At 29.3% G+C, this 17,863-nt stretch overlaps 3 protein-coding genes across 3 annotated transcripts; all 3 read right to left on the bottom strand.

The window, feature by feature from the left end:
• Nucleotides 1-1,024: 1,024 nt before the first annotated feature.
• LOC122519736 (MATH and LRR domain-containing protein PFE0570w-like) lies at nucleotides 1,025-4,637 on the bottom strand. Its single transcript, XM_043639407.1, has 3 exons — nucleotides 4,441-4,637; nucleotides 4,164-4,354; nucleotides 1,025-4,084 (listed from the first exon to the last, which is right to left on the bottom strand). The coding sequence occupies exons 1-3, from the start codon at nucleotides 4,495-4,497 to the stop codon at nucleotides 1,639-1,641; spliced, it is 2,694 nt and encodes an 897-aa protein (XP_043495342.1). The 5' UTR covers nucleotides 4,498-4,637; the 3' UTR covers nucleotides 1,025-1,638.
• A 630-nt stretch (nucleotides 4,638-5,267) lies between these two features.
• LOC122514541 (putative uncharacterized protein DDB_G0282499) lies at nucleotides 5,268-7,308 on the bottom strand. Its single transcript, XM_043631437.1, has 2 exons — nucleotides 7,010-7,308; nucleotides 5,268-6,894 (listed from the first exon to the last, which is right to left on the bottom strand). Exons 1-2 carry the CDS (start codon nucleotides 7,265-7,267, stop codon nucleotides 5,452-5,454), a joined length of 1,701 nt encoding a protein of 566 aa, XP_043487372.1. The 5' UTR covers nucleotides 7,268-7,308; the 3' UTR covers nucleotides 5,268-5,451.
• A 262-nt stretch (nucleotides 7,309-7,570) lies between these two features.
• On the bottom strand, nucleotides 7,571-17,676 carry LOC122514534 (methanethiol oxidase). Its single transcript, XM_043631423.1, is given in 9 exon segments — nucleotides 7,571-7,834; nucleotides 7,927-8,049; nucleotides 8,146-8,479; nucleotides 8,566-8,604; nucleotides 8,607-8,825; nucleotides 8,912-9,215; nucleotides 9,292-9,471; nucleotides 9,553-9,713; nucleotides 15,613-17,676. Coding segments are annotated over 9 exon segments (1,728 nt in total). The 5' UTR covers nucleotides 15,929-17,676; the 3' UTR covers nucleotides 7,571-7,782.
• Between the last annotated feature and the right edge of the window lie 187 nt (nucleotides 17,677-17,863).

The following is a 17,863-nucleotide window of genomic DNA, read 5'->3' as shown; positions in this document are numbered from 1 at the left end:
AAAGAGAGTTTACGAAATACTCTCATGTTCTGATATATATATTTAAATATCTTATATATTACTAATAATAAAATATTATGTCCAAATGTTCCTACGAAATATAGATTTCGGGACAGAACGGAAGGAGATATTTAATTAAATACGTAAATGTATATTGAAAAAAAATATGACTCTCTCTATAAAAATATTCTTTGGACAAGACTTTAAAAATAAAAAAAAATCATACATTCAACGAAATAGTTCGGCCGATCTAATAATAATAATCGATTAACAACGATCATGTTAGCGTTTTTAAAATATTATTGTTGTATACATTTAGTGCAGTTTCAATTTTGCAGCTTTCACCGAGATACGACTCTTCCGGCGTTTATTTAAGTTGGTGAAAAGTATTTTTTTTACGTTTATTATTATTATAATTTTTATTATTATTATTATTATTATATTATTTGTATTTTTATTATTATTAATTACTTTTTAGCACATTTTAGATTTTTAGAATTTGACCGTGATATGTCGTGCAGCTCATTAGAAAAGAAAAGAAAAAAAGAAAATGTTGTTGAGAAGACAGTCGAACTTATGTAATTCTATGCGTTTAAAATGGTTCGATTGCAACTTCGAAAAGAATAATTGAATGTTTTTTTTTTTAGGATTTAGTTTTAGGTCCGTATTTCGAGCGTTGAACGTAGACACGATATGAAATATTTTTAGAAAAAGAAAAAAAATTAATGTTCTGATACAAGATTAAAACTGTTAGTACGTTTCGAATATGGACCTTCAGTTCTTTATACAGCCATATATCGTTAAGAGATAGTGATATATGTTCGTTCTTGATCCTGTATTGCCCTAACACGTGTCTTTGAATAATATACAAGAATATGAATGGTAAAATGATTTTTACCTAGATAATGATTCACATACATTCGGTTAGTTTTAGGTCAACCAATTAAAGAAAAAAATAAAATACAAGAAAAAGAAGTATATATTTTAGTTTAACAATACAGTTCATTTTTATTTTAGATTCTAACTTTTTTTATATTCAATTGTTTACTCCGAATAATTCTATTAAATAAATAGGCAATGTGTGATCTTGTGACAAGCGTTTAGGCTGAGCAACTTGTTGTTTATATATAATTCGTAAAAATGAATTTACACAAGTTCATAAGAAAGAAATATTCAAGTTGTGCAACTATTTAACGAATAAAAGAAACAAATTCCCTCCTTCGCGTGCGTGAAATGATATACATGCATGTATAAATAGTATTTGCACTTTGTATTTTGTAATAACATTTTACTTATTCAATTGCAGTGGAATCGTAGCATTTAATCTTATAATATTGAGTTACGGTCACACACAACGATCATAAATGTTTAACTAGCGTTATTACATTTTATCTACATTAATGATTGCACTTTAGGAAACGAACTATATTTTTTAATTACTGTATTATGTCAATATATTACAAAGATGACATAAAGTCATTGACGAAGAAATAAACATCATATCTGCAGGCAATGCATTCGTGGAATTCTTTTCTTTTTCTTGTTTTTTTATGTTATAGATAGCAAGTTAATAATTATTTGAAATAGAAAAAAGAATAGACCGTGCTATTTAAAAACAAATTATTATCTAGGGTTTTATTATATGTCATCTTTACAAAGATCTTTGTAAGAACGAGATATTTTGCATGCTCGTTGTTTCAGATTATTTTCTACATTATCTTTTACAATAACATCTGAATTAGTATTTTCAGGATTTATGATAACAGTCATAGATGCATTATTATCAGTTAAATTAATATGTCTTCTACGCCGAGCAAAAATAACGACTTCAGAGTCGTCACATTTCGAAATTTCTTTTTTATTATTTCTAGTTGCTTTAGCCTTGACAGACTTATTGTTATTATTTTTATTATTTTCTTGGAGATCTATTGCTACAGTTTCTTCATTAACTTTTTCTAATGACTCTTGTTGATCGTTATCATTTTCTTTTTGAAGTTTGTCAACAGAGAAAACATTATCCTTACTTAGACCTACTTTGGAAATATTAGGTAAACTTTTATCTTCTTTTTTATCATTATATTTAAAAACAATATTATTCTCTTGACTAATTTCAGCAGAAATTTTTGTATTGCTTCTTAAAATATCTTTAGATAATCTCTCAATATTATTGCGTGTACTATCAGATTCTTTAGCATTTTTCTGTAATTCATCAATTTTATCAAACTTAGATTTGTTTTCATTGATAATAATATTTTTAACATCGTTGTTGACGTATGTTAAAATCGGTACAATGTTTGTTGATGTTATTGTACAATCCAGTTTATTATCAACCAATGGCATATTCGTATCTCCTGGACAAGTATTAACAGCTATTGCAGCTTCAACTTTTTCAATCTGATGCATATTTTCTTTATCTCCTACATTTTCCCTATCTTTTCTTGTTAAACACGTACGCGTATCCACTCTGTTAGCGGGCTTTAACTTATCTTCGAATTGATCGAAAGTAATCTTAAAAGAATCTTTACGAGTTTCTACGTTAACATTTTTCTCCGAGATAAATTTTGTATCATCTGTTTCGTTATTGAAATTAGATTTAATGGGAGATATAATTTCACCTTCTTCCAAAGAATCATTACTATGTATTTTAATTGATTCATTTAAAAAATCATTTGTTTTTTTCACAACATTTATAGCTTTGAATTCGTTTATTTTACCTTTCCTTTCGCACGGAGTACTTTCACGATCTTCCGAGTTCCTATCATATTTTGTATGTTTGGAATATTTTCTATCATCAGTTTTATAATTCGTCCTTTCCTTAATTTTACTTCTACTTCTTTCATGTAATACAGATTTAGTGCCATGTAAACTAGAATATTTGTTTCCTTTACTTTTCGACGAATGAAAATCCGTAGTACCATATTTTTCATTAGGTCTACTTTTATCTTTATAAGATCTATCGGAAGTTATTGAAATATTGTCTTCTTTATCCTGAGAACTTCGTCTTCTGTCTCTATCTCTGTATTTATTTCTGTAATCCTTGTTGTATCGATCATCATAATGTTTATGTTTTCTGTCAGAGTGTTTTAAAACAGGCGATCTATTTCGTTTATGACTATATTTATCTTTTTCACGATAATGTTCGATACTATCTTTGGAATAATTGTTATGATCATTGCTAGATTTTTTATAAAATTCTTTTTCTTTTCTATAAGATGTGCTATGTGATCTTGAATCTTTATCATACTTGCTATTACTCCTAACATTTCTTTCTGTATAAGAATTACTATTTTCTTCACTATTTAATTTATTTTTTGTACTTGTCATTTCAAATCCAAAACATACATCTTCATCAGAAATATTAGTTTTATCTGTACACATATTTTGTTCAACATCTAATTTTTGACGTTTGTTACAAGGAGTATCAACATTGTTCGGCCTTTTCTTAGAATCTTTATTACTTAAAGCTAGCTTTTGTTGATTTGTCGAACAAACAGTATTGCCGTCCGTAATAATAATTATATTAGTATTATCAGTAAAATTACATGCAACTTCTTTATTTTCTGAAATTGTATCATCCACATTTGAATTTAGTATACTAGGGTATGAATAATTTTCTTTGTCATCGATATTAATATGTGTATTTTGTTCATTCTTTTCTTGTAATAATAATTTTTGTTTCTTTTCTTCTTCTTCTTCTTCCATTATCTTCTTACGGCAACGTTCTGTATAAACAGTAGTACTAGCAGTAGGAGGTACAGGTAACTTTTTAGAATGATACTTTGTATTACAAAATTGATTATTTAAATGCTCGTAATCTTCTTCTTGATCCTCATTGAATTGATTAAAATTAACGCTTTCAAAATGTTGAAAATTTGTTTCAGAAGAATTACTGGCAACCGGATCATATTTATCGTTATTTGAATTAAAATTTGCTAACTTTGGCATCAAAGTTTTTTCATTCTCAGCGTACGTTTTTGCATGATTATATTCATGTACATTTTTTTCAGATAATTGCTGCACTGATTTGTTACAATCCTTCACATTTTTATTAAAATGACCCCTCCTAAAAGTCATATCGTCAACTCTAAAAAGAACATTATATTAAAATTATTTAAATTATAATTAATTATTCATTAATAAAATATATTTAAAAATATATTTACTGCTTCCTAAGTTCGGCTATCATTCTATCTTTACGTGAAATTTCAGCCTTTGCTGTTTTAAGCAGAGAAGATAAGTTAACCTCTAAAGTTTCCTTAACTTTTTGGGTGTTTTCTAGTTGTAATTTAAGTTCGCTAACTTCTTTTATCAATTTTTCACATTTTTCAAAAATATTTTCATTATCTTTAAAATCCTAAAACAATATACATTTTTCAATTATTATATTTAGAAAAAAAGAGAGAGAGAGAAAATATTTAGAATAATATATAAATATATTACTGTTTCATCATTGTAACTAGGCAAGTCTTCATAAATGTCGATATCTTCGCTGTCCATTTCTTTCTATAGTTAATACTTTATAACAAACTAATATTATTTAATTTTTACAAATACCATAATGAAACATATTTTTTCTAACTAACTGCTGTGTGACAACTATTTTTGTCACGCTGCCGCCAGATGTCACTGCAATCAGTAATAGACAAAATATGAACTGTGTACAATCATAATAGGGGTACAATGTCTCATAATGTGTATGTATATTAATGTTTTAGTAGGTTAAGTTACATTAAATTAATTTTATAGAGAAGAAAAATGTATATATATATATATATATATATATATATATATATATATATATATATATATATATATGTAAAGAGAATATATTCTCTTTAAACTTGGCGCGCTAAGTATGATCCACACGTCTCTATGACGGTATGTAAGACCAAGAGAAAGTGATAACATATTTAATTTATAAAAGTTCGTTATAGAAAGATATATTATTAATTGCTATTAATCGTATGGGTGATTAAAGTAGTGTTGTGAAAGAGAGGCGAATAACTGACTTTAATTGTCGTTTCTCTTATTTTACAGGTAGTCTATAATTTTTAGGGATTTTAAATAGTAATATTAATTAGAATATAATCTCTTATTTTATAGAGAAACTAATTTAGTTAATTTATTTGGACCATTCCAATATAAAAACAATTATATATATATATATATATTTATTAGGTAGTATATATATATTTCTTAGTTAATCTCACAAGACTATTTTTATTTTTAGATATATATTATACTTAGGTAATAAATATTTTATTACATGGTTTATTTTTAATGAAATACTTTTTTATAAATTTGTGAGAAGCCATCTTTTAGTTTTTGCATCTTCATCCTCTAAAATAGTTATTCTTCATCAAAATTAGGTTAAAAATTATACTTCGATTCATTGTTAGTGCTTATTCCATTTTGGATATTTTTATGTAGGGATTAGAGAATATTCTTAATTTACAAATGTTGAAAGACTAAATTTTGCCATGAATATTTTGCTTTACAATCGAGGACATCAGTTTGAATTTTTTTCTCTGCGAGTGTCTGAGTATATTGATTATTTAAAATTATACATTTTTTTCTACACGCTTGTTTTTCGCACAATCCATTATAGTTGTAAGTCTTTTTATTGTTCTCATCAATAACAGTATTTTCATATCGATGAATATTGGGTGAAAATATTACTCCGCTCCAATAATCTGCATCGTTGTTATTTTCCAATGCTACTTGTGTTCCAGTACCTATGATTTGCCAAGAGTATTTAACTTCACATTTATTATTATTATTATTATTATTAGAAAATTGGCTTTGATTTTCTTCTAGAATGTTATCTAACAAAACTTTTGAAGTTTGCGAGCTTGTGCCTATAATCTGCCATGAGTATTTTATTTTACAGTCGTATTCAGCTTCCATGTATCGTTTGTTTTCTTCTACCTGGCATGCTCTAATTAAGCAAGCTTTTTTTTCAGGCATAGATGTACGATTAATATTTTCTAAAGAATATAGAACTTTGTATGAGTTATTCTTTAGATTGTTAGATTTATTTTGTGCGATATGCAAATTTGAATTACTAGTTTTTATATTGGAAATATATTGGGTAGATTTATTATATTGGTTTACGCTCATTGATCTTTTTATGCCTTTTTTTTCTTCTATACTATAACTTAAATTACACACTTTAGGATAGTACATTTGTAATAATTGCGTTTCGTTTTCATAATTTACAATTTTCACCATATGCTCGCTATAACTGGTATACAATTTATTTTTTACTCTAACAGCTTCTTTTCTATTATCATTAGAGCGTAACCCAGGTGTAATAAAATTGCAAAAAAATGATTGATACATTGGAGGAATTAATAAATCTTTGTTATTGTTAGAATTCATTTTTAAAAAAGTTAACTCAGCAGTTTTGGGTAGATTCTTGTTTTCTATATGATTTAGATTCGATATCACAGATTTAATATAATTTATATTTGTTCTTTCTTTCTCTTGAAAAATATTTGGAGTCATTGGCAATGACATCTTGGATTTATGTAATGCATTTTTATTTTTATCAAGTAAAGTGTTTTTCTTAGTAGAAGATTGGGCTTTATCAGATGGTTTTTTATGTGCTTTCTGATTTTGTTGTTCATCGGTACATAATTCTAATGTAGAAATAGGAAAGGATTCTTTATAATAATTAATGACTTTTTTCTGGGAATAATATTTACTGTCTGATGAATTTATAGTGTTCGGAAACGTTAAAGATTTAATTTGATCATTGTCCATTAATCTTCTTGATTTATAAGATTGTTTTAAAGAGCTAGAGATATAATTTTTTTGTAAATCTAATTGATCTTGGCTAATTCTTTTTTGATGTTGCATCTTGTATGACTTGTCATAGGTTGGATTGTATACCTAGATATTTGAATTAATAAACTTATTAAGATCATATTGATGAAAGCATAGTATTGAAAAAAAGGAGAAGATCTATTTTATCTATTATACTTATAATTATTATTGCAGTATTCACCTTCCATTGTTGTTGATTTTTATTTTGGAAGTCGTGCGATGGGCTTTGTAAAAATGATAACGTAGATTTATTTTCATACTTGGAAAGTTGTACTATAGGTTTAACATTTGGAAAAGAACAAATCTTTGGAAACATTTTTGGGGATAAGAACTTTAAAGTAGGAAGCATTTTGTTTTGTGTAAATAATATTATATCTGGTTTAATTTTATATCCCACTTTTGTAAGATCATTTTTATCGTTCCTATTTTTTTTTACCATTTTGCTGCTTATAGGATAAAATAATAATTATTTAATTTTCAACTCATATAACTAATATATTAAATATTTATATTATAAGACTTTATAACATAAAATTGTTTTATAACAATTTATACTTACCAACGTATAAATGGATAAAAAAAAATAAATAATTACGTATTTAAATAAATAAATACGTAATTACGTATTTAAATAAATAAATACGTAATTATGTATTTTAAATAAATTAAGTATTTGATTAAGATTTTAAAAATAAAGTATTGCAGACAATTGTTCTGTTATAAATAATTAAATTACTAAAAATTTGGTTAACTATTTTTTTGAAAGAAAAACAAATGTCATAAGCCACGAGATTTGAACATAAGTGAGATATCATATGTCAGATATATGTACTGGGTCGTATGTATAATATGTTTATATTTATAAGTAGAGATAAGAAAATATATTGATATAATATTATGTGCATATACTTATATTATTATGATAAGGCCAAATATTATTTTTTCTGTACATTATTATTGTTTATCAGGTAACCATATATCGGATGTGCAATCGCCGCCAGGGTATCTGTTTATAAATAGGATGTAAATAATTTTGATTAAATATAACATAAATTCAAAGATTAAGGAAATATTATAATATGTAATTAATATACTTACCGTATTTCATGAGCTAATAAAATATCATTTTTATCCGCTCCAAAATCGACCAAAAATTCTTCATCCAATTTCATGCCTCCATTTTCAACATCGACGTCAAGTTTGACCATCGTCGATCCATGTCTATACATTACAAAAAAAAATCATTTAATGTATTTTTAGAGTGAATTCAAAATAAAATTATTTTAGATATATTACATTAAAAATTTCGAAACTTACTTAACGTGTTCGGGATAGAATTGTATATCCCAGGGTTTAAAAATGGATGTTGTTACATAAAGTCGACGTCCATCGAGACTAAGTTGTAACATTTGTGGTGAGCCATATAATCTGCGTCCTTTCACATAAACAGGATCAGGTTGACTCTTCAATTCGGCATCTTCTAAGACGCGAACTTTAGAATCGCTTAATATGGAACCACCAAGAAACACTTGACCAGTTAATTTAGGATTTCGACGATCGGTTATATCGTACTGTCTAATATCACCATGCAACCAGTTAGATAAATACAAATATTTATCATCTAAACTTAGTAGTATGTCTGTGATCATTCCTATAAAGAAGGATAATAATAAAAGTATTTCGACATATTATTTTTCAATTAGAAGATCTAATCGTAAGACAAAAAATGACATTTACCAGACATAAACGGTTCGATCCATCCTTGAACTTTTTTTTAGGTATATCGATCACTTTTTCAACATCCCAATCACCCTTGCTCGTCTTGTAAAATCTGATAATGTTTGATGAGACCGCGCAACCAACGTAGCCTTCTGCTGCTTTTGGATCATGAAGAAATCTTATTTCAAGTGGTGCAATACCGTCCTCTCCAAGATGAATAGTTTGTTTTAGCGTTCGTTCGGACCAAGAATAAATGTTTAGACTTCTACCATAACGCTCTGTCATAAAATAAAGACAATTTTAGATCATTGCTCAGAATGGAACTATATATTCGCCGTGGATAAATTTTTAGGTCATTTCTCACTTGGATCGGCAAGATGATCGGCAAAATAGCCTTTCTTAAAAAACTTCGGGGTGCCCCACTCAGAGGCTATTAGTATATCGTGATAAGGTTGATACCAGAAATCATATCCAAATGCTGCTTTCTTTTCACCTTTAATCCAGGAGCCTTTAGTTTCTAACGTTTCACTATCGATACAGAGAAAATCACCTTGTCCGTCGCCATTAGGCTTACCCATCGTAGAAATAATTATATCACCTGTTGGGGCACAGTGCGAAGTATGCGGCGTTGATAAACCATATTTATGCATCTCTTCTGGTTCTAAAACCTTTATTAGTGTATGCCGTCAAAAAAAGATCTTTTTTTAATGTCATATGTTTTTTTTACTTTTTTTTCATATATACCTTTTTTATTTGCGGTGCTCTCTCGTTACTCGTATCAATAAAATATACCCTATCCGACATAAGACATGGTAATACCATGACATCCCGTTTACGTGGTAATTCGTAACAACTGCTACATATGTTCCAACCGGAATGGTGAAGTTCATCTCCTACGTGTAACATTCTCAATTTATGTATTATCTAAAACATATTAATAAAATGTAATACCTGCAAATATATTTTTCATTCTTTCTGGAATGAAAACTTTAAAGTAAAACTTACTTTACAATACGTAGGACTTTCAGGATCAATATCGACCGTTGAAAGGACATCAGGTTTTTCGGGATCCGTATGTATGCAAACAGTGTACATAATTTTTTCACGCGGTCCTTCCACCATTGCTGCCTTAGGACTAGAATAGCCCGGTCGACAAGTGCCGCAATCTAAAATATTTCAATATTGATATAAATGACAAATTGCTTTTTTTTTAGATATGGATATACGTAAGAAGAGAAACAAGTTTTTAGACACAAAAAGAAAAATAAAATAAATGAGTAATTATATTTTGTAATTTGAAAGTTAAATGCACAATATTATGTTTTCAGTATGTCGTTAATATGCATAATAGAAAAATAAATTATCTTATATTGTGTAATTAAAGTTATATTTCCATAAATATAACGACGATATGGAAAATCTTTATTCAAATATAGTATAGGTTGTAAAGATATCTTACGTAACTTGACACTTTCACCTTTCGTAACTGATTTAAGGGGGGAGATACGTGTAGAAAAACATGATTTTTTGGTATTTTTTCACTTTATGTTCACATCCCTCTAAAAATACTAATTTTCAATTTTTTTGAGGAAAGTGAAATTCATATAGAAGAGACACATATAAGAAAAGTAAATTTTCTGTGCGATTGACTTCAGATCAAAATTGTGGCTTCCAAGATGTACATAAAGTGCTCAGTCAGATGACGACCTACAATGCTCGGCAGCTGATATATCCATTACTTTTCCAGAAAAATCTTTAAAAATTTCAGAATATATTCCCAAATATGTGTGTAAAATGACCTCACGATATCAATAAATTGTACAAATTCCTTATGTGTTAAAAAAATTCATTAAAATGACTGTAAAAACGCCGTTCTACACCTATCTCCCATCTTAACGTATCTTTATATAAATTGTTTTAAAAAAATATTTACTACTTCTTGCTGACATCTTGTTGGAAAGCTGATCAACTCGAATGATCGCTGAAATAACGAGAAAGTAGAATTTTAAACGATGTGTTGTCGACGATATGAATGAATTGATTTCCAACGACGGTTGATGCACGACTGAATTCTTTAATTTTCTGTGAGCTGATGAAATCGTTCTGTTTGTAAGTTGTGGGAGGGGAGAAGATAGTATGTGACAGAAGTAACACCGATAATACCGATAGCAATGATTGACTGAAGACGATTATAGCCGACAGGAGACGATTTCTAACATATCTACTATTGATAAAATCTGTTAGGAAATAAAAATTATAACTCTGTGAAATGATTTAATTTTATAAACCTTTGTTAATTTAATTTTTAATTTTTTTTTATTTTTCGTGTAATGATTTAATCTTTCGAACTTAAGGAAGATTTTTGGGAATTCGTCAATCCAGATAATTATCCCAATATATTCAAGTGTAACGAATATATCTACTCTTATTTGATTTATTACAGGGTATCCCACGTAATACTTTTCACAATTTTTCAAGAACTTGCGATAACTTGACAAAAAAGTATTTTAAACAAAAGTTGATCAGTTTTTAATTGGCTATACATTGCAATAAAAAAAAGTTCGAAAAAATTTTTTTAATTTTCCTTAAGGCTATACCTTTATTTTTTTTCAAATGGCACTTTGTATTTTTGACTTTACAGTATAATAGTCTCCATATTAATACGAATTCAACGACCTAGTATACAATGACCTTTGGATGACCTTGAAAGCAAAGAAATGATTGATGTTGTGATTAAATGTTGTATTACTAGAAACTTAATTACGAATCGTCGACAATTTACAACAAAGAAAAAATATTAACACGTGATATGGAACATTAAAGTAGCGAATGAATACAGCATGCGAAGAACTTCGCTACGACAGTATCATAAAAGCAACTAATGCAAATTAACTACGTAGAGCGGAATTTTACCTACAAGAACATGGATCTTAATTCGAACATATGATGTGACTTTTAAACGAAATCGTTTGCGTTTATTTAATGCTAAATTGAATGTAATTTCAAGTCTTTTTAATAATAAATACAAGTTATTATATTACCCATTGAAGCAGATTGTTATTTTTTGTTGGAATTTTCATTTTTTTGCTTTCAAGGTTATCCGAAGGTCATTGTATACTAGGTAGTTGAATTCGTATTAGTATGGGGACTATTATATTGCAAAGTCAAAAATACAGAGTGTCATTTGAAAAAAATAAAGGTGTATCCTTATAGAAAATTAAAAAAAAATTTGTTCGAACTTTTTTTTATTGCAATGTATAACTAATCAAAAACTGATCAACTTTTGTTTAAAATACTTTTTTGTCAGGTTATCGCAAGTTCTTGAAAAATTGTGAAAAGTATTACGTGAGACACTCTGTATATGATACATATGGAACATTCATAAATCCTATTTACTGATTCCCATATTGAAAATTTATTATTATTATCTTTGTCTGGATACGCACTAAATTATAAACGCTTGGTTGGAGGCATACAGACGTAGACTTCTCATTAATAATATTATAAGAAAATAAAATTGAATCTATATTTTTTCTGTGGTTCCATTTTAATTATTAAATATTAATAAAAGATCATGTTGGGGGGTTCAATACACCTTCCTCCATTGTCATCTATTAGTACACAAGACACATGTTTAAATGTGTTAAATGGCTAAATTTTAGTCGGTAAATCGAAACATATTTTTAGGACAAAAAGTCGATCGCATATAGAATAAAGTTGGTCACCTCTGGTATCTGTTTGTAAGTATCTCAAACTTTAAAGTTTCGACACTCGCTGATTACGAACATACGATACTTACTCGAACGTTTCTTTTGAAACGTAGATATGCAGTAATTGGACAAAATATAAATTTTTATGATATCAGGTTATTTTTAAAATGATATTAATTAAAATTATGATTAAAGGTTATCTGTTTTGATTGGGTTCACTTATACTCATGTATATTCATGTCAAATGGTTTTATTCATTTTTTCAAGTAGGATTACAAAAATAATTGAAGACGACCTAGGCATGTATTCATGATGGAATATAACAATTTTCAAATTGGATCTTATGCCTTCACAAATAAATAACACTTTTTGTTAACTTTGGTCCTTAGTTAGACGCCTCTATGTGACATTTACAGGGTGGACCATATAAATGGGAACACCTAAATATTTCCTTTGTTTATAATAGTATATATTTTAATATAATATTATTAAATGCAACGTGTACGTTGTTTTCAATTCCTAAGAAATAATCCATTGGACTACAGAAATTTACGTGTACATCTTACGCATACGCGACTGCACTTTAACATGTTTTTATCGTAAAGGATAAGAATGTAATCTTGCTTACAAGGAGACATTACAGTTGAACACCAATGGATTTTTACGAGCTTTGGTATATCAGTAGAATACCTTTAATGTGTTTTCGTGGTAAAATATTTTCATCCGTTGGTCAGCAAATTTAAAAAAAAAAAGCTGTTTTGCTTTTTCTTGTATATATACGTATTTATATTTTTTTAAATCTAACTATTAAAAAGTAGCACGCCAGTTTAAATAGTATCGTTTTCGCTTCTCGCACTGGTGATTAATATTCGATTCTTCGTGGAAGAAGTTTTTTTTTATAAGTTTTTCTATTCATAAGTTTTAATAACTGTTTTTCACATTTCTTTATTTTTAATTATATACAGAAAAAAGAATTAAAATTATTACAAAAACTTGGAAACAATAAATTTTTTAACATCTTGCGCAAATATTATAATAAAGGACAATTGTTTACTTTAATTACAGTTAACATTTAATTTTTTAACAGGTATATAAAAATATATAAAACTTCAATAGTAATATATTACTTATTAATGATTAGAGTATATATACATATATACTCTAATCATTAAAAATTTCATGTATATATAATATTAATATCATGCCTTCTAACAGATGAAGTTTGCTTTCTTCATTAGCAAGAGTTCTATTATAACTAGATTTGCACCCTGAAAACAGCAAAGGACATGAGTTATATGGAACAGGTAAATCTAAAGTTGAAATCGAAGAAAAGTTTGAGATTTTTTGTATAAACATTCATTTCTGATCAATAATAATTACATAGTCTTTATTAAAATTATAATTCTCTTTCCTGTATATAATTAAAAATTAAGAAATGTGAATAGAAATTATTAAAACTTATAAAAAAAAACTTCTTCCACGAAGAATCGAATATTAATCACCGGTGCGAGAAGCGAAAACGATACTATTTAAACTGGCGTGTCACTTGTTAATAGTTAGATTTAAAAGAATATAAATATACATATGTATATACAAGAAAAAGCAAAACTTTAAAAGCTTTTTTCTCAAAATTGGCTTGCCAATGGATGAAAATACTTTACCACAAAAACACTTTACCACAAAAACACTTTAAAGGTATATTACTGATATACCAAAGCTCGGAAAAACCCGTTTGTGTTCAACTGTAATGTCTTCTTGTAAGATGCGGATTCGTTGTATTCTCCTTCATACACACATACATACGTACACGCATACACACATACGAATGATTTTACACAGATATAGTAAAATTTTACTCGCCCATTTTCTACGTTATTTTCAAAATGGAACAATCATCGATTTGGGATTGATTTATAAGTTCTTGACATTATTTGCGACAAACCGGAAAATGTAAGTGGAAATCGATAATAAATGTATCCGCAGTGTTCGTATTTCTTTTTTCTTTTTTTTTTTTAATACAAAAGTAATGTATTTCATATACGTATTTTAACTATAAAGTATTGATCGATTTTCCATATTCGCGACACGGCTACCAAACGATTGGGACAGCATTCCGCATCGACAATTATATTTCTTATTTAATTAATAACACTGTGTGTAGGATCGTTGGCCCCTGTATCGAATAATAAGCTTTATTTCTCTCAATTTGTTTGTTTTTTTATTATATTTTTTAATTTGCAAATAAAACAACGGTTATGAAAAATAAATTTTCTATCGTTTAATATTTCAAGGATAAAAAACGTAATTACTCTTCGGATGATTGTCACGATATGATATTTTCTTTTTCATTTATTTTATTTTTTAGAGTTATCTCTTAAGAGGCATCAACGTGTTAAAAAGGCTAAAAGGCAATTATTGGATTAGATTTTTTTTGAATAGAATAAAATTGTTTTATTCGTTTATTTATTACTTAGACTAAATATTACGATAATGATGTTTTGAACGAACGATTACTATTACTTTTAGGCGTCTAATACTATATGTAAAGTAACCTCTTCGTTAGTCCGCAATTAAGTCGTTCGTTTCATTTTTTTTTTGTATGAATCTATAGATAAGATTTAATTGTATCTGCGCTGGTACTTGTCAATTTCATCGAATTGTATTTTTGAAGGATATGTCGAGGAAAACGTATCACTGGACTTTCTAACATAAATATATATGTACATACATATACAATATACATGTATATATATATACATACATATATATATTGACAACTAATACAAAGTGTGTAAGGAATCAAAGTTTCACCTGGAAAGTTACTTTGCCGTTCCGTATCTCGTTAAAAGTTATCGCATATATAATCTTATACGTATAGTATATGTAACTAATAATAAGCTCAAGATGTCAGACTTTACTCAACAACGTTCACATTCGTCTTGCCAATGACCAATCTCCCCCCTTTGATTATCTTAGATTTGCTAATAATGATTCTCTTTCTTCAAATATGGCTTCTTGGAAAATCTTCCCTAATACCACGGTAGGTCACACAAAAGCTAAACTAATTTTAATATAGAATATAATATATTTATATATGTGTCGTAACGTAAGAAGAGGTATATACTTTAAACAGATGTTTTGATAAGTATCTTTCTAAAACTATTTAGAGAGAATATAGTAGCTTCAATGTTACTCGATTATTATTTCTTTTGTGTAATTCAGTTAATCCGAGTTTTACCGTTTCGTACCATAGCATAGAATTTATATGTAATGCACCTAAAATTCTAAGTCGGAAACGGTAAAACTCGGCAAATATCTGACATCTTAATATGACAGTTTTGAAATCGTCACGTACGCTTAGTCTCTTTCCTCAATCTTTTTTTCCTTCGTTGCTCCTGTAATATAGCACAAATTGCAGCATTCTCACGATGAAGGGCAACCAGTTGCTTTAGTCGATTTCTTGCTATTTCAGTTTCTGTCGCCATCCCATCGAACCCAGCATTGAGTTTATCTATCGTTCCGCTTATGTTTGCAATAATATCAAGCAACAAAGCATCCTTATCTTTTTTACGAGTTTCCAAACCGTATCTCTTGCTCGTCAATAAGGCCACTAGAGCAATCATTAACAGTATGGACGATCCAAGAAGACTTTTGTGTGGCAACGACATCATTTCCAAGAAGACATAACTGTCGTAGGATTTCTTGATTTCTGTGGTCTCATCGTTGAATAAACTTCTAATATTATCCACATATTAGGTATAATTTAAAAGAAGGAAACAATAAGGAAGAGTAGGAATAATCGATCATTCCAATCGTAACCAATTGATCGAGAGGAATCAATCTCAATTTCTTGCTCGTTTATCGAACATTAGAAAGGAACAAAGTATTTGTCGACGTTAAGATCACGGATAGTTCGTTCACCTTTCTTCTTTTTTCGATTTTTTATAAAACGAGCCAAATCGAGGGTTAAAAAACAGCTGGAACACATTTAATCGAGAATGTCGAAAAGGATCCGCACGATGAAATCAGAGCCGAGAGATCTTCGTTGAACTGTGGTGTCGTCAGATTGTTCGGAAATGTTTCCGTTCTTTTTCCGGCACGAGCCCGCCCCTACGTTTTTATCTATTATTAAAAGCAAGGCAGCCGTCTAACGTAAGTACATATTCCACCTCCTGAATTGTCCTTCGGTTAATCTTATTTCTGGAATTCGTTCGGTCAAATTCGTACATTTTTCATTCCGTGGAATAATCTTCGCGCTTTCCCTCGTAGCATTATTATATCTCGAGCTACGAACGTCAAGTCGAAGAAATGCATGTCGTTTCGTCATATCGAATTTAATACTATTTTATTCAAAGTAATCATCAAAGCGTCCAACAAATAGCGCGCATTTCCTTATTCCTTATTTGCAATGAACTAGTCCGATGGAAATTTTCATCACAACCTGATGATCTTTGAATTTCTCTGTCTCTCTCTCTCTCTGTCTCTATCTGTCTCTCTCTGGTTGACTGACACGACACTTTAATCGTAAAAAACTACTACCGCACACTGCCTTCTTCTGACGATTATTTAAAGTCCTGGCGAACTATAATAAACATTGCAGTCAATCGAGAGAAAGGAAACGGAATAACGAAAGAGATTAACAAACGCTTGAGAGAGAAAGTTAACCGAAGTATTGCAAAGCAGAGTTTAAGCGGATTTTATGCAATACATCGGTTTGCCGCGTACTTGTTGATCGTGTCACGGCAAAGCCGAGACTCCGGGACTCCGTTCGAAATTCAGTTCGAAACTACGTTCGAGACAAGAACGGCTGGCGCTTGCTCCACGTGTAGGCGCGGTCGTTTTACCCTCGACGACGACCGGCCACTTCCGAGCAGCCGCGATGAACATTTTCCAGGGCTGTATCATAACGTTCGATTATTCCCCCTTATCTTATTTTAAACTTTTTTTCCCATATTAATTTATTATCACCGAGGTTAGTCAAATCGAGCACAGACAAGTATCGAAATATCATATCTGACCAATTTCTGATTATTTTCAACATTATTTCACGGTCGTTATTATTTACTTGATTGTTCAGCGCTGTTGTCGTCGTCGTCGTCATCGTCGCCGTTGTTATTGTTGTTGTTTTTGTTTTTGTTATTGTTATCAACGTCGCCGCCATCGTTGTCGTCGGCGTCATCGATGTCATCAGTGTCGTTGTCCGTTTATTCAAACTCGTTGAATTGATTAGTCAGTAATGATTCCCTTTTTCCTTCTTCTAGTAAAAAGAATAAATAAGATCCTTTCTTCTTTTCTCTTATTTTCTAAAAGGAATAACAATATGTTGATGATAGCGACTTCGAAGAACGATCCGAACGCGGTCTAACGATAAACGATCACTCTTCTAATAAGGATTCGCCGCGACAGGCTGTTTGAAACGGTACTGCGTAGCCGAAAATAGCCGGGATTCGTCGATGCGTGCCGAGAACAGCAAAGTCGGCAGGCGCTTGCGCTTATAAATCGATAAAGAAGCTGCGTATGCCTTCCGTTTGGTCCAGTCCAGTCAGGATCAACCTCGATTCTTCATCTCGTTCACGTATTTTCATTGAAGCTGCTTATTTATATAA

The sequence above is a fragment of the Polistes fuscatus genome, unplaced genomic scaffold (assembly GCF_010416935.1).
Source record: "Polistes fuscatus isolate 324 unplaced genomic scaffold, CU_Pfus_HIC Scaffold1, whole genome shotgun sequence".
Taxonomy (NCBI): domain Eukaryota; kingdom Metazoa; phylum Arthropoda; class Insecta; order Hymenoptera; family Vespidae; genus Polistes; species Polistes fuscatus.
Note: the sequence above shows the minus strand (reverse complement) of the source record. Positions and strands in the feature narration are given on the sequence as shown.

Bases quoted from the DNA above. Each gene is read 5' to 3' on its own strand.
- LOC122519736 (XM_043639407.1), bottom strand. From the start codon at position 4,497: ATGGACAGCGAAGATATCGACATTTATGAAGACTTGCCTAGTTACAAT. The intron at 4,355-4,440 runs GTAATATATTTA...ATATTGTTTTAG, and splicing joins CTAGTTACAATGATGAAACA to GATTTTAAAGATAATGAAAA. The intron at 4,085-4,163 runs GTAAATATATTT...TGTTCTTTTTAG, and splicing joins ATAGCCGAACTTAGGAAGCA to AGTTGACGATATGACTTTTA.
- LOC122514541 (XM_043631437.1), bottom strand. From the start codon at position 7,267: ATGGTAAAAAAAAATAGGAACGATAAAAATGATCTTACAAAAGTGGGA. The intron at 6,895-7,009 runs GTGAATACTGCA...TCAAATATCTAG, and splicing joins AAAATCAACAACAATGGAAG to GTATACAATCCAACCTATGA.